The following is a 17,230-nucleotide window of genomic DNA, read 5'->3' on the forward strand; positions in this document are numbered from 1 at the left end:
TGATGGTTTGTAGATTTACACAATTAGATACACATTGTATTTTCATCATCTACATTTGTAAAACATCAGAGTGATTTACTCACTGATTTTGTGATCATAATTTCAACAATTTAAAGATGAAGGCCACTGGGATTTCAAGAGAGAATTTCTATTTAGGCATTGAACCACTCCAGGGCTGAGGTTCAGAACTTCCATCCACTATTCTCTCTGCTCATGATACATTTCATATTTTTGGTTCAGAACAAGGCTGCTTGAGCCATATTTCATATCAGGTTTTGTGAACTACCTTTTAGGGTTCATGACACTATTTTGATTTTCATCCCTTCCTCTGATCATTCACTTTTTCTTTTCCTTTGGATTTGATAATTTGCAAAAAACTGACAACCACTGAGGGACTGTATTACAAACTCAAATTAAAACATTGCTGCTGTCCCCCCAACATGGGATATCTTAAGTAAAGGGTTTATGCACATATCAATGTATTTGATATTATATATAATTTTCCATTTTCAGTTTTCTTCCCTTTTTCTCACTTCCCACTGGGTTGTGTTCCTCAGTTGTCAGTGGAACACTCACCTCTGAATTGATCACATTTTGAAACTGGGGAACACCTGTCTTGATGATCCCAAAGAGAATTTTGCTTACAGTAGATTATTTGTTTAAGGTTAACTTCCAAAGGTCCTCCTCTCTTGATATTTTAATATATACCTTTACTTGAATGTGAAGCTTTTTATACAAAATACATGTATTATATATACACAAGCAATACATTATGTATATGCACTATATATATTATATATATTTAAAATATGTATTTATGTGTGTGTATATATATTAATTTCTTCCTGATCAATTCCCACCCTGGTGTGTCAAGGCCCTCTTTACTGTGGGCTTGGAGTCAATGTCCTGCCTCTGTCTGTGGGCTGTGCTACAAACCTGCCCATGGTGGCACATCCTCAGCACTGGAGTGCTGGGCTGCACTGTGCACACACATCCAGGGCTCTGTGCTGCTTTCCTGCAAAGCTGTAAATCTTTCCTCTGAAGATTTCATTGAGAAATAGGATTCCTGCTGCATGGCAGCATGAGTTAGCAGTTCAGGAAGGAGAATAGTCACAGCTGTGGGATATCAGCTAAACCAGGCTGATTGTCTCTCCTTGCTAAGTTTGGTGCCAGCTGGGGACACAGGAAAAGACAGATTTAACACTTCAAAGCAAAAAAGCAATAGATCTTCTTTTCATCTCATTCAGCTTCCTGGGGAATCAACTGTAGAAAGAATGTGCTGGTTGCTCAGTGCCACAGTTCCCTGCTCTGTCTGCACCTTGGTGGCACCGTGCTGTCCCCAGGCTTCTGCCTCAGGACACTCAGGGCTGGCAGCAGCTGGAGGGGAAGGCACAGAGCAACCCCTGGGTGCCACAGCTCCTGCTCTGCCTCCTGGGCTGGCACCACCACCCTGCTCTGCCTCTTGGGCTGTCAGCTCCTGCTCTGCCTCCTGGCCTTGCATCTCTGCCACTTTCTCCTCTCCTGGCAGGATCTTTGCTTCATTTGTAACCCCAAATGCTCAGGATTGCAGCAGAATTGCTGCTCTAGAGCAGAGCTGGTGCTATTCAGCATGAATCCCTTCAGGGTCCTTTGCACAGGACAGATTAATCAATACTTCAGGAATACCAGTGCAAACCTTAACACAGTGATAGAGTATTTTAAAGACCATGGAATTAATTGTATTTAATGAACGATGAAGATTTGTATGTATTAAAGTAATTGTATGTTTTGAAGGATTTGGTGTCCACAAAGTGATGGGATTTTTATATCATGTGATGGAAGACAGAGAAACTTCATTTGGTGTCTAGGTTTTGCCTCTGGGTAATAGTAATGGATGAAAAACAAACAAGGAAGATGTCACTGAGGATTGCCCAGATCCCTCTTTGTCATTCTTTGCTACAAAATACAGTGAAATGATAAAGCTATTTGGATAAAGACAAAGAACTGAAGTGATTTCTGGCAGTGTGAGCAGCCTTTGTGTGACCTCCTGGGTAATCAGGCATCATTGCATGACTTTGCTCCTCAGAAGCACAGAGTTGTGAAAATCTAACACAGTTTCCCAGGGATATTCACTGTATGTCCTCAGCAACCTGATCCGTTCTGGGCTGAAGGTGTTGTGGAGGGAAGAGCTCAAATGTTTACAAAAGGTTTGACAGCTACTGTTGATTCCTGTAATTTTGTAGAATTTCAAAGAAAAATTGCCTTCTATTGTGAACAGTTGATAAAAGTGTAATGTTTAGCTAACATTAAATGCCAGCTCAGGTTGGTAGCTATTACATTCATGATTTTAAGGAAGAAATTGATTTTCCTTCAGTTTTCAGGGGAGCTCTGTCCATGAGCTGTTGCTGGGGACACAGCTAAAAGCAGCAGCTTGCACTGTTGTGGCATTGCCATGCTCTAGAGGTGGGAACTGTGAGCACACCCTTTCCCCAGTGTTTGATTATACAGTTGAAAAAGGTCTGGTTAGTGGTGGGACTCCAAATAAATCCCTGGCTCACAGCACAAAGTACCTGCCTGGCTTGTACAGCACCACACAGCTCTGTTCCAGGGGGCCTGGAGACATCCCTGTCAGGTAAAGCACATGGTTAAAGCTTTTTTAGTGGACTTAGGATACACAGAATTATTTTAATAAAATAAAATACAATATGCACTTAATAGCACTGTTAGCAAATTGTGACACTGCTCTGTAAAGAACAACTAAGCAAAATCTTAACCATTTAGGAAATACTATCTAGTTCTTAAGAAAAATCCTGAAAAAGGGTAATCACTGTTCATTTAATTTTCTGTATCACTCACAAAATGTATCCAATTATCTCACAAATGTTTAGTATTGATGATGATGATAACACCCTGTTCTTAGAACTCAGAATTTGAGTTTATTCCTGTTTCATTACTGCAAATCTCCTGCACTGAAATGCCAGGGGAGGGAATTTCTGGGCCTTTGGTTGGAATCAGCCTGCAGTAGCCATGGTGGTTTCAAGCAGACTGTCTGGCCATGCTGAACCAGGCCATGGCACAGGGCTGAGCTCCTCAGGTGCAGGGGGATGTGGTGATGGGAGCCCAGAGCAGCTGGGATTGCCAGGGGACTCAGCTCCCTGAGCTGCCTCAGCTGGCAAAACCAGCAGTGTTCCTGTAAAAGCCAACACAAAAACGAGGAGCAAAGCTAAACAATCCATCCAGTACTGGCAGTCATTGTACCTGAAGGGCACTTGAGCTCACTGGTGCGAAGTGTGGAGCCAGAGGGGTTTAGAGCTGCCATTTCTGGGCACAGGCTGTGGGGTCCCAGCAAAGCTGCTCTCAGGAAAGCTGCTGGGTGCTTGAATTGGCTCAGTGGTCTCATGTGGCAGCTGCAGGGGGCTGTGCCCTGCAGAGAACCCACAGACAGGGAAGGGAGCAGCAACCAGAGACCTTCCCTGGTGCTGAAATGAGAACCTGTAGAGTCCCAGATTCAGTAACAGCAGGCAATACCCTGCTGAAGGAGATGGGAAATGCAAAACCCCTGGCTTTTTTTGGTGATTCATGGCATTTTCTCATGGAGTGTGTGTTGTAGGCCTGTGCTGGAGAACCTAAAAGACAGAAAAACTTCACTCACTCCTTTTTCCACTGGTTGTTTTAATGCATGACAGTATAAGCAGTGCCTCAAGTTATCATCCTTATTATTAATAAAAGAGGTTGCCTTTTTTGTGCCTCCTGAAGAATATTCCTGCTTGCCCTCTACCATGGGCAGCTGTGAGAACGAATAATTCCCCTGGAGCTGCTGAGCCCACCCTGCCCTCCCCTGGCACAGCTGAGGCCAGAGCATCTGTGCCTGCCTGGGTCAGACCCTCCCCTCCTTTTCTGAAGGTACCTGGGAGAGCTTCAAGCTGAGGTGAGAGTTTCTTGTCCTTCTGTGCACATTTTTGTTTACAGTATTGGAACCTATAACTTTAAAAATGTAGTTTATATGCAAGGTATGCTAAAACAAATTATTAAAAGGGTTTTATTCATTCAAATTGCAAACTTTGTCTTGCTAAAAGGAAGTCCTGTGCTTTGAGCATATTAGCTTTGTGTGTAGCTGCCCTTCTGGTTTAATGCCATTAGCCAAATGTGATTTTCCCAGATTATTTTGTCCTTTGACAAATTTCTCACTATATGATTTTTATATTTTTAATAGAAAATATAATGGTGAGAAACAAATATCCTCCCTGCTTTGAAACATGAAGAGATGGAATTAAAAGCTGCCATTTCCCAGAGCAGGACAGGATGATTTCCACCCCTTGGCCTTCTGAAAGGGTACAGGGACAGTGGAAATGAGTCTGTAGCTGCAAGAACAAAGAGCCATATCATTCTTAACCTTCTGGAAACTGTTAGAAAAAATTCATTGTGACCTCTGTCTGGGTGGGACACAAGAGTCCACAGGGAAGCCTTGTTTCCCATGGGTGCAGCTGCCTTGTGTCCTGGTGCTGCTGAGGACTGCTGGGCAATGGTTTGAAAGCTCAATCTGTGCAGAGTGTAAGTGCATTAATTCCTGTATTGACCTGGGACCATATTAATTATATCTGGGCCTTAATAATTGTTGGCTTCAAGCTAACAAGGCAAATTGATTTCATTGATGTTAAAAATTTGCCTTGGTGCTAAAACCAGACACTTGCTGTACACACAGCATTTCCTTTGAAAGGGTGAGTTTAATTGGGGTGTGGGGTGCCAATCCTGAGATGTTCATTTAAGTATTTGTAATGTGTGTGAAGCAATTCCAAAAGATCTTCAGTGTTTTTGTGACCAAGTCTGTGGTAGCTTTATTATGGAGTATTCCTGACTGCAAGCTGAGTCCAGGGAAAGTGTTCATCAACTGTTCTTTGGTCCAGCCAATTGTTTTACTGACACCTACAGTGCTAATTAATTCCCAGCCTCATGAAATGGGGACTCTTGTCTCTCATCCCAAAGCAGGGAATCAGCCCTCAGCACAGCCTGTGACTTTGGATTATTATATCTGCAACCACCTTTTTGTCAATAATGCAGCTCTGCAAGTAGAAAACCCCAATTAACAGTTGGTGTTCATAGACAGCCTTTAAATCCTGGCATTTGCAGAGGCAGCACATGGTCAGTACAGCCCAAGGGAATTCCTGTTGTGTTGGGAGTGTGATGGTTTCATGTTGTCAGGTGTAACAGGGCCAAAGAATTGCTGAGACAAAAGCTGGCATGTGGGAGGGCCCCAGTAGTGTCCATATCTCAGGGTTCACCTGAGGCTTTGTTCCATTTCTGAGCTGTGTGTGTGAGATGAGAACACTGATCCATGGAGAGGCTTTTTTGGGAACAGTTTGTATTGTCTTTAAAGCATTGATCAGGCAGATGCTCAGAACACACTACTTAAGGTCCAAATCAATTTCTTTTAGCCAGAGCAGTTCGGTGTGGATGGTCTCATTTCTCTATCTGAACAAGCTAATTATTTTGGGAATTCACTGAATTATCAGTGAATTATGAGGGAAGGCTGTGACAAGGCTGGACCTGGGTTAAAATGATAATTGTTACCAAGTTTTCCTGCAGTTCTGTAGGAGCAGCTGAGCCTGCACTGTGCTGCTCTAGTCCTTTAGCATGTGATTAAAGCTGCCTGGCCTCTCTTATTGAGTTGGATGCACTCTGGCACCAATATGTATCACGTACGAGTGCCTTATGTGTATAAAAGGCAGAGTTCCTCCAAGATCCTGCCTGGAGGGAATGAATCCAACTGACTCAATACTTTAAATCAGATCTTTATAAGAGAGGAAATTCACCCTTTGGTTACATTATGGAAGAGAAGCATTTTAACTGTAATCACTCCTACAGGGAGAGTTTATCCTGTGTGTAAGGGTAATGCAGTTTGCAGTGTGACTGTGGGTTTGAATGGAAAAGCAGCCCTGACAAATAACCCCTTTTACAGACCTGATGCAGCTGCTTTGTAGCTACAATTCTGGATATAAAACTCCCATGTGAGAACAAAGCCCAAGTGAAAACAAACAGGACTGGCTGTGAAGCTGTGCCAGCCACTCTGTCACATCTTCCTTGGTGGCTGAGAATGGCCAGGGCTGTCCTGCTCATTTGTGTTATTTCTTTGGCCAGGCCTCCTGCTGAAGCCTCTTAAATTACACTCTTGTAACTGCAGACAGAAATTTGCAACATGTCAGTAGTGACCAGCCTTGAACTCCCAGTGAGTAAAATGCTACTGAAACTTCTCACCACTTCCTTTGCCCTCAGCTCAGACCCCGAGGTGCTTTTGTTTTCTGTTCCAAGCAATTCCAATTAGGGACCAGGGCCCTCTCCTGTTGGAGAGGCCCCAGCACAGCTTTACCAAGGCTTTAATCTGGTAAAGGCTTTCTGACTTTGCTCTTAATCCCACGCTCAACAAATGTTTGCAGCAAAATTCATGTGAATTCATGTTGTTAGATCAATTTGTCACTATGGACAATTTGCTGGAGGGGTTAATTGTGAATCTTTCTAATATAATTAATTATTGATTAGTGTTTGATAGGCTGAGGTTAAAAAAAAAATGAGAGAACATTAGGAAGAAAATAAAAGGGATTGATGAATCATAGGAAAATCTTGGTAATTAGGGCAACAACTCCTAGTGGAGAATTCCACACTTCCTAACTTTTCTTCTCCATTTTTCTGCTTGTGACCTGCAATATAGATGTGAAACTGTTGCCAAATAACTTTTCAGGAGAAGCTGAGCCAGAGTAAGTGAGGAAGAGAGCTCTGGGGTGCTGAAGGTCTCGTGTAATCGTGTACCTTTACAGCCAGACAACAACAGAGGGCAATAGATCTCTAGAAAAGATCGCGGCTGCAGAAGGGTTTCCAGTCGATCACGGTGATGGCGATTTCGGCCGCTCTTTGCACGGCCTCGCTGGGATCATCCAGACAGCGCAGGAAGGTGTCCCTGTGCTCCAGCAGCGCCTGGCGGCCCTCGGGCAGCTCGGCCAGCAGGGTGAGGGCTTTGATTGCATTCAAACGCGCTTTGCTGGTTTCCTCAGCAACCAGCGTCAGTAAAGGTGGAATGGCTGTAGCACCCATGGCTGAGGATCTCCCTGGAGGGAAATAAAGGGGCTTTGAAATGTGTAATGCCATCTAATCATCATCCTCTTGGTCTGACACGTTGCATTCCCTGCCTGGCTGCAGCTCTGAACAGCCCTGGAGGTGCAGTGCACACAGGCAGAACGTGCTCTTCCTTCAGAGACCAAGGTTGGCTCCCAGCTGTTTGTTTTTAAGGAAAAAGATCTTTCATGGTTAACTTTATCTGCCTGGTACATTAGTATTTCATTTGCAACAAATTATCCAAAAATACATGAGGCACTAAATGATAGAATATGTTTTGGAGGGGGGTGAGGAGTGGAATTTGTTAGATGCCCTTAAGAACATCCTCCAGTCTTTCATTTCTAAAAACACTTCAAAGACCGAGATCCACTCCTGAGTTGTCTTTGGAAGCCCGAGGAAGGTTTGCAGAGGAGGACTGGAACACAACTGCTGTTATTGAGTCTTTTATGTCTAATTACTCATTCATCACACTGGAAATTTAGCAGTTAGTATTTTCTGTGTCATGCAAGTTACTTGGGAGAGCTACAGACCTTATTAATATTCATTGCTCTCCCAGCTGTGAGAGAGGAGCTGCCTCTAATCCCAGAGTGTTTCCAGAGAGCAGCGCTCCTGTGCTGAGCACTGGTGAGTGAGCACAGCTCCAGCTTTCTGGATCTCTGTGTGGTCTGCACTTGAGTGGAAAACGTTCCCCCTCTGGAGGGAAATGATGCAGGTGAGGTAGATAAATAACTTCTTGAGCTACTTAAGACAATGAAATGTGAAATATCCTGTCCCCCCCAGGCACTGTGACGAAGCACCAACAGTTGCTAAAGGCAGTGGTAAAGAAATGTCCCAGTCCTAATTTCTTAACGAGCATCAACACTGTCAGAAACTGAGGAACTGGAGAGTGCGGAGGGCAAATGTTTTGTTACTTAGTTGCCCTAGAATTGGATTCCAGGAGGTACCCCAAGAGAATTGCCTCTGTGTCTCACCCTGAGGTGTAACGAGAGCGAACATCAGCGCTCCCGCCGAGTTCACTTGGACTTCGGGCCGCGCGTCCTCCAGCAGGCTCAGCAGCACGGGAATCACCTCTTCCTCAAACACGGCGATTTTCCCCTCGGCGTGGGAGCTGTGCAGAGAGGATGGGTAAAGCGAGTGAGCCCCTGAGCTGTGCCCGCTGCCCCTGCAGCCTCTGGGCACGCCTGGAGCCGCAGCCCGGTGCCACCAGCGCTGTCCCAGCCGCTGTGCCCCCCGGAGGGACTGTCCTGGCCCGGGCACCGGGGGATGCCTGTGCCTGTGCCCGTGCCTGGGCCTGTACCTGCTGAACCCGCCTGCGGACACGGGCCTGAGGACACCACACCCACCTGCCCTCACGATATTCCCGGGTATTTTTGGGTGATACCTGGAATTTTAAAAAAGCTTTCTACATTACACTGGACACTGATGGGCAGCTGCATGTAACAGGGTGTAGGATTAAGGGTGTTGCTGGCCCTAAGTGTAACAGAATGACAAACCTGGCTGGTGAAGCCTCTAGAGATTTAAAAACCTGCTAAATCAGAGGGCTAAAATGAATTCTTCTACCAGAGCACTTTTCTCTCTTTCTTTCCAGCCTCTCTAGTGAGGACAATATTTAATGTGGCCCAGCCACTGCAGGGACCTGGAACGTAGCTCATGTCCGTATTTCAGTTGCATTTTGCTTTCTTTCTGTGACTTTCTTTCTGTGACTCATGATACTCTTTTCCTCTAATACCTCTATCATAGGACATGAAGAAATCTGTAGTGCCAGTTGATATGTAAACTACATCAACTGCAGACCTTTTCAAATTAGACATTTGTTGAACACTTACTATACTTTCTGATTGCAGTACAGTGGACTTAAGTTATTCTTTTAATCCATTCTCTGATACACAAATTTAATATAAAGATTGCTTTTTCTGATCCATCACTGATGTATGTGGCAGCCTGTGGCAGAAAACTATTTCTGTCTTCAATCCCAGTGAAAGTTTCCAAGGATCTCTAATTTTCTGAGAGAGAGCACTTTTCCAAAAAACATAAGGGAGATTCTCCCTACCTCCATAGTGGTCAGAGTTCTGTTTCTACAAGATTATTCATGTAAGATTTTTTTCCTAGCAGTGCTGTTCCAGGAAAAAAAAATTCTGATTCCACTGCCAATACTGAAAACAAACAGAAGGAGAAGGAATGACTGATGAGCATCTGCTTTCTTTAGTGATTTATGGCAGTTAGGAATTTTTTAAGCCCCATGTGTCCTATTTTGTTTTACCCATGTGTGCATTCAGGCTGATGGTGCTTTACATGTGAAATGTGGCAGCTTCAGTGTGTAGTGGAACACAGCTGCAAATGAATGGCATTTATTTACTGCTGGAATTAGTTCTGAATTTGCTCCTGAATTTATTCCTGAAAGAATGACTTCTTTCTTGGACTTAAGCATTAGAAATGTTTCTTTACCTGATTTCTAAGAGGACCCAGGCTGCTTTGCTCCTGATGGCTGAGTAGGGGTGTGAGAGCTTTTCCTTCAGCACAGGGACAGCACCAGCTGCCAGGGCTTCAGACACCTCCACACGGAGGCAGTTGGAGAGGGTGCTCAGGATCAGCTCCTGGATCTCATCCAGCTCTGTCTCCAGCTTCAGCACCAGTGGGGGAATCAAACCAGCCTGCAGGACACCACCAGCCCCTGCAGAGGGACAGCAAGGGATGGGGGTGAGAGCTGAGTGCAGCTGCTATTGCTACCTGCACCTGCAATTGCTTCAGAGGATCAAAACACATGTGGGAACTAATTTCCTTACCCAGAAGTGGAATTGAGAGATGGAAACTACTCCAACATCCCTTGTTTATAAATGTATCTCAGCATTGCTTCTTTGGGAAGATTCCCCAAAACTCCTCTAAAGAAATCAATACCAGGTAATAACCAACATGACAATTGCTTTGATGTTCCCAGTTTCTCTGTCATACTTCTCCCAAAATTGTCCTTGCAAGGAAAATATAGGAAATATATATCAATTACAAAGTCACCTCCTATGCAGCTTTTCTGACTGTTCTCAACATGAGCAGATGCCAAGACAGACAGAGATGTTGGCCTTTAGAGCTTGTTCTTTTATTCTCATGGTGGTTTCTGGTGGGGGGAAGTCAAGACTTTGGGAACTGTCTGCTTCCTCACACATTTCTTTGTAGTAGTTCTGTCAAGGCAAAAATTTAAATTCTGAACTTTCCAGCAGTCAGTACTCTTGCACTGGCTCCTAAAATATAACATCAAAGGTACAGAGATCATAACTTGCCCAGCAAGTGATGTCTTTGCTATGAGCAAGAGTCTGATTTGTACCATTTCTCACCCTTTACTAAGTCAACACTCGCCAGCAATGCCAGGGGAAAGCAGAATGTACTGTCCACGAGTAACTATGTGAAAACAAAATTCTCCAGCTTGTCTTGTTGCTAAGACTGATTCTGTGGTTGCTATGAGAAATGTGGCTCCTTTCAAAGTGATTCATATGTGGTTAGATAAGGAAGTTTTGTGGATAAGAGTCACCAAGGTATTTTCAAATGGATCTTCACAGCAGAGACAAGTGGGAAAGACATTTTCATGACCCATGGTAGTGCATAAGAAAAATCCCTCACCTTGATAACTGGGTGAAAAACAGGATTCTAATCTAGAGGTTATTCTGTTGTACATATTTCTGAGGCTTTGCTAATACTGAACAACTTCTTTTGGTACTGACTCATTAGGATCCACGTTACAATGCCAAGGCCAAGAAATGCCTTGGGGTGATATTACAGCTTTACTACCTGTGCTGCAATTGGAAGTCAGTTTCTGTGAGAATTCAAATAAATAAGGAAAACCAGTTCCAAGACAATTCACATTGAAGGCTAACAGCATTTTACAAACAAGGATTTCTCTTTGTGCCACAAAGGCAAAGCAGGAAAGGAAAGTGAAATAATGTTCTTTGAAGCTGTGGCTCTGTGTGTCACTGCACAGGGGAGTTGCTGCTTTCACTGTGAAAAAAACCCAACCAACCCTATATTGTTCCCTGGAGGAACAAAAGAAATTTCTCAAAGAGTAACTGCAGCCCATTGGTAGTGTTCCTGCAGAAGGATGTGATAGAGGACACCTGCACTATTGCTCTGCAGGGGACTCTGCTGGAGGGCCCCTGGGAAGGAGCCCCAGCTGGTCCATGACCAGCACCAACCCTCTGGACAAGGCTTGCTGGGGTTTGGGTTGCACATTGTAGGTACAGAATGGTTTTGGCAGCTTAGAAATATGGCTGGGAAATTCTCCATGCCTTACAGAATGCCAGGCACTAGGGAACCCACTAGTGAACTGCTCCCAAGGAAGCAGACTAAAGGAGTTACCATATCCAGAATTCCTTCAGCCACACTTCCCAACAGTCTTTTGAAATGGCCTATGAAATACAAGAATTTTCAAATGCAATTTTTAGAACTCCTCCAGAATTTTTTCATGAAAACAAACTGTATGGCCTGAGTACATGATGGATCCCCAGACTGCTCACAGTTCACTATATGCACTTGTAAATTCTGGGTGGAAGCCAGTACAGAGTGTCAGCCTGGGAGGCAGAGTTTCAGAGGAAGAGCAGTAAATCAGCTGGGACAGCCTCAGGCTCACACTGCCTGTCACAAGCCCCTGTGTGTAGCTTTGACTCACATGGATCCCAGTGCTCCTTGGGACAGTCCATGAGCAAACCCTTTTGCACAGTGCAGACACACTCTGGTTTGAGCACTGCTTGATTTAACCCAACTCCATCAGTCTGTAACAACTGCTGCTGTAGCATTCCCTCTGCCTCCCTCGTGCTGGGAGATGTACTTGGCTCTTTCCTGGTTTTTGTGCTTGCTTTCAAATACTTACTAGCCTTTTTTAACCCACCATGTTAAGTTTCATTTTCACTTTGCCACAATTCCCTTTTTTTCAGGACTCCTTGCTAAGTTCTCTCAGTTCTCTTGATCACTTCATCATCATACAGCCAGGAAGTACAACCAGCATTCATGTTTCACTTCTTTCTGTCTGAGTGTTTCAATTATCTTTAATGTATTCCACCAATACATTCATGCAGCCAGGGCCGCTTTCAGTTGCCCTTGGCTTTATTCCTTCCAGTTAATGTTTATTGACCTTCTTTGCCTCAGTCATCCCTCATTCATTGCACTTCATGTCTTCTTTGGGTGCTGGCCTCACTGTGGCACTGCAGTCCAGGGTGTGAAACCCAGCAAAGCCACTTTGTGTCACTTTGTGGCTGTGTCCCAGAGCTGCTAAGGCACAGTGTTGTCTAGAACAGCTTGGATTTTGTACAGCCATTAACCAGTATTTATTCTGGAGCTACTGGTGCTCACTTTGTCTGAACACTTGGGATGTTCTGATGGTTTTTTTTTAATTGATTTTGTTTTACCAGGCTGGGTCTCTGTACCAGGAGCTTTCTTGTCTACTGTTTTTGTCAAGCTGTCTGAGCTCAAATGCTGTCGTGCTATGAGAGGGAGCTTCCCAGATATAAATATAGAAATGAAGATGAATTGTTTGACCTTGTCAAAAGTCTCAGTGTGGTGAGGAGAAAGAGGGTGGAGAGGAAAGGCCATCATCAACAACAAAAAGAGACTACCTAACACTGAGACTGAAATTTCCACGTGGAAATTCGTCATGATTTTCCCAGGGGAACCACAGGTTAAAAGGTCGAGGGAGGGAAAAGGGAGGAGACAAAATCAGTGGCAAGTTGTCTGGGATCATTGTAAAGGAGAGAGGTCTCACATCCTTGGATCTTAGTGGGTGAGCAATAGGAGGGGAAGGTAAGCTGGGGTTTGGATAGTCCTGTACTGAAAAATACAGTGGCATCCTCAGGATATCGACTTTTTCATTAAAACACTGCCCTTTCAAAGGGGTTTGTCTGTTGCAGAGAGTGTTCTAGATACCCTGGGCCCAGTGAAGTAGCTGAGAAAAATGTTTTCAAAATGCAAATAGTTGCATTTGCAGCTGCATAGTTAACGTCATTATTGATCTGTTTTTCTGAGAACTTGTAATCTTCCCTTGGGCTGCTTTTTATCTGAGCACTCATCTCTTCCTTCTCATAACTGTCTGGTCGCTCTCATCCTCTCTTTCCTGATTTTTTTTCAAATAGGCCCAAAGAGGAGTTGCCATTTATTCTGTTCTCTCAGTATGGCTGCAGGGCATGTAAACAAGTTCAATTTAGTAGAAGATGAAGGAGTTATTTACAGTCCATAAGAATGGTGTTTTGTTTTGGTTTTCAATTACATAAATCCAATCATATTGCAAATATTTTTCCTTGAAAATGTTGGTTTTTAACTCAAAATGGTCTGGTCTGAAGCATGGCCAAAAATTGATGACTGGTGTAATAGAACACAGAAAAATAATAGGGAAACAGAGATTCTCTGTTGGCACCTTGGATGTGTCTCTGCCATGGTCACACCAGGATTTGAAATGCTCAGTGCAGGAATTGTGCTGAGGAAGGGGCACAGAGGAAAAGCAAAGCAGAGGCAGGGGAAGGGAATCTGCTGCCTGGCACCACAGCCAGCTGGTACTGCCCTGGGGAGCTGGCACTGCCCTGGGGAGCTGGCACTGCCCATGGGGGCTGGGACAGCCCTGGGGAGCTGGCACTGCCCTGGGGAGCTGGCACTGCCCTTGGAGCTGGCACTGCCCTGGGGAGCTGGCACTGCCCTGGGGAGCTGGGACAGCCCTGGGGAGCTGGCAGTGCCCTGGGGAGCTGGCACTGGCTGGGGAGCCAGGTGATCCTGCCTGCACTCCCAGAGCAGCAGCTCTCTTGCTGCCCTGCAAGGGTTAATCAGCATTTCAGAGGCAAGAAAGGGTTTGTGACCCTTGTGAGTGCCCCACACATGGCAGACACTGGCTGACAGTGCTGGGTGAGGCCTCCTTGGTGCCAAGGGTGGCACTGGCAGTGACAGCTGAGCACAGGGGGTGCTGCCCCTGCACACCTTCCTTGCTCACTACTGTTTAAATGGAAAAAAATATAATTTATTCTGGGAAAATCTCTGAGTCACCTGTCACAAGAGCACAGTTTATGAACCTTGTAGTAGCTTATTTAATGCTAAGATTCAGCATTTTGATTCTCAGTGCTCCCAGTTTGTGGCTGTGTCAGGGAGCAGAGTGAATATAAAACTGGGAGTGCTCTAAGGCTGGGCTGAACTTTCAGGTGAGCTTGGAGCAGGAGGCAGAGCACACTCCATGAGCTACAGCTCACCTGCCAGAACCCAGCAGCTTCACCAAGACTCCTACCTGAAGAGGATAATTCTCTTGACCTCTTTGAAAATCAGAATATTTTGCTGTTCTTTGCAAGAATGTTCTGTGTCTGTCCATGGCAATTTCACAGGAGTCCCAAAGGAGGGCTGTGCCCTCAGAGGCCACCTCCTATCTGCAAGGACTGAGGGCTGGCAAGTCTCTGTTTCCGTGAACTGAGAGCTACTGGGATACTGAGAGAACTGAGGAAAACACTGCAGAGGTTGGATCAGACTAGAAATAGTAAACAGCTCTGGATCAAACCATTTCAGATGGAGGCATTGGCTGGAGGCATTTATCTCATGAGAGCCCTGGGGATTCACCAGGTACAAAATCACAACCTCAACTGCAGTGTCTGCCAGATCTTCATTAAAAATACAAGAGCATTATAAAACTTTATAAGCTGTGATCTGCTTTTGAAGCCAATGAGAATTTTTCCAATACTCAGGATTTTGGGATGCTGTCTGAATTAAAGATGTGACAGAAATTAAGGTTATAAAAATATTAAAAAGTCAGCAGTACCCTGCAGGAGCACATAATGTGGCTGCCTCTGGGGATGATTTAAAAACCCAAAATGTTTCCAGCATTAACAAGGAACAGGAAAGATTGGTCTGATAAACAAGAGGTTCCTAAGCCCAGTAAAGAATGAAAGAGATTCCTGCATATCTTTGTTTTTGTTTTTAGAAACTTTGTTTGGAGTGTGTGCAATTGTAATATCAAAGTATCACTGAAAGAAATTAGTACAGAAACTACATCTGATATATCTGCATTATCTCCTCTGGTGTAATTTAGAAATCCAAGAAACAGGTTACTTTAAAAAAAATTTGTCAGTTTGATAGTAATTAAGACTGCCTGTGACCACCTGCTTGAAAGGAGTGGGTTTAATTATTTAAATAATTCATGGCCAATGAAAAGAGGAATAATATCTAAACAATTAAAAATTTTAGAACAGAATGTATTCTATCATAGCTCTAAAAACTCTGAGAACGAATTAGATAGAATAGACTTGTGTTTCACATAGAAATGATCCAAAATGAGAAATAAACCCTGTGCTCTGTTTTTGTACAAGAACCAGCTACAGCCCAGGATCAACAACTGACCAAGACCAGACCCCTCATTCTGACTGAGGGCAGGGTCAGATCCTTCCGTGAAATCCCCCAAAACAGAGATGGAAATAATGAAATGTGCTCTCTGTTGTGATAGTGCATAATCCAGAACTGTGGATTGCTGCTCATTGATGGAATCAGTGCAATCTGAAGGCAATCTCCACAGTGAAAGCAACTTTTCCTTCTTTTACTGAAACTATATTGGCTGGTTATCATATACAAGAAAGCAAACAATCAAAATGAAGGGGAAATAATTTTTTCCTAGCTCAAGTTGTTGATAGTCTGCCTGTAAATTACAGGATTAGCTGTGCTATCTTTTGCAGGAGTTTTATTTAGCCCTTTGGAACTCCAGGTGCTTGCACCTCCCTCTAAAGTAAATTCTATATTTCCTAAATTTGTAACTTTATCTATAGACACCCTCACAGTCATCCTGTGTATCCAAATGTGTGAATGTACACAAACAGCATGCATGTCACTGATCTTCCATGCAGATTGATCACACCAATTGGGAAATTGCTTGGTTTTTATTTCTCTGACAAAATATCATTTTTTAAAAAATAATAAAAATCAAAGAAAAAATTCATAAAAATTCACCCAGAGGGTTGGAGGTTTTTTCCTTGCTCTTTTAGTTGAAGAAGGAAATGTCACCCTGAAATTTATTAATTTCCTCTACAGGGCAGACTTTGCCAAAATACATGGAGGAAGGAAAACAATCTGACATGTGCACTACTCCTGCCAAAGTCCTCAGATCAATAAGTGCAGAGAAAATGAAAGAATTAGGATAATTACTCCCCAAAAGCTGAGCCCCAGCCACTGAGGCTATCCCATTTCTGATTTTCCAAGTGAGAATTTGTCCTTGTTTTGTGCTGCTCAGTGATGGGCACGGGCAGCTCTGAGGTGAGACTGAGAGGGAGCAGTGCAGCCTTGAACCATAACAGACCCTTGAATTTCAGCTGCCACCAGTGCCCACTGTGATACACAACATTTACAGATGGCACTGCACTTACTGTGCCTGACAGAAACCATTCTGAAGAGAACCTGCACTGGCACATCCACAAAACTGACTTAAATCTTGGATTTTGTACTTCACATCAAGCGTTCCCAGCTCCTGTAGCAAGTTTCAGTCACAGAAAAATTGATGCTGTAAGGTGAACATGACATTATCAGTTTGACAAACATTCATATGGTTATTACTTCCATTGTGGCAATTTTTAGAGATTCCTGTGGAGAAAGGTCTGTCTTGTCACAGAGGTTTGTAAAGATGTGTGAGAACTCATTTCCTCCAGAGATTATTGTCTGGCTGGCTGGGGAGGAGGGAGGCAAACATTTGTTTCAGGCAAGTCAGTTGAACAGCTGAGAAACAATTCAGAGCCATTTTTCACTAATAAAAAGAGTTTAAAACTTTAAAGTCCAACTGTCTTACAAGCCCCTAATGTGAGAGCAATGCACAATTGCAAGTTTTCAGCAGTTCTGCTGAGAAAATAGGTTGAAAGAAAAAGAAATCTTTCTTCTTTTGGGGCAGAGTGCCAAATAATTAAAGCAAAATGAATGAAGTTCAAGAAAGAGGTTTCTCAACTATCTTAAATTTCTATACCTGGAAGTTACACCTCTGCAACTGGAATTCTGCATTACAAAATGTCAGTACCCAGCCAAGTGACCATTAGAACATCTTGGTTATCTTTAAGGTTCACCTTCTGTAACCAGTGAATCAACCCCACACATGCTCAGGCATTAAAAATATTATTTTTTCAGTTTTGTTCCTTAGGAGAAATGTGTCATTAAGATGGTGAAAGTATTTTCT

At 43.7% G+C, this 17,230-nt stretch overlaps 1 protein-coding gene across 3 annotated transcripts in view; it reads right to left on the bottom strand.

Moving 5' to 3' along the window:
• Positions 1 to 243: 243 nt before the first annotated feature.
• Positions 244 to 17,230, bottom strand: part of RSPH14 (radial spoke head 14 homolog) — an 82,075-nt gene continuing 65,088 nt past the window's right edge. For 2 of the 3 annotated variants that reach the window (XM_026797073.2, XM_026797074.2), the window contains exons 5-7: positions 9,529 to 9,754; positions 8,055 to 8,191; positions 244 to 7,076 (exon numbers count right to left, since the gene is read on the bottom strand). In XM_026797073.2, the coding sequence (XP_026652874.2) occupies positions 6,817 to 7,076; positions 8,055 to 8,191; positions 9,529 to 9,754 (623 nt within the window). In that variant the 3' untranslated portion in view covers positions 244 to 6,816. The remainder of the gene's footprint in view (positions 7,077 to 8,054; positions 8,192 to 9,528; positions 9,755 to 17,230) is intronic. The other variant, XM_074554126.1, reaches the window with a different exon arrangement.

The sequence above is a fragment of the Zonotrichia albicollis genome, chromosome 18 (genome assembly GCF_047830755.1).
Source record: "Zonotrichia albicollis isolate bZonAlb1 chromosome 18, bZonAlb1.hap1, whole genome shotgun sequence".
Taxonomy (NCBI): Eukaryota; Metazoa; Chordata; class Aves; order Passeriformes; family Passerellidae; genus Zonotrichia; species Zonotrichia albicollis.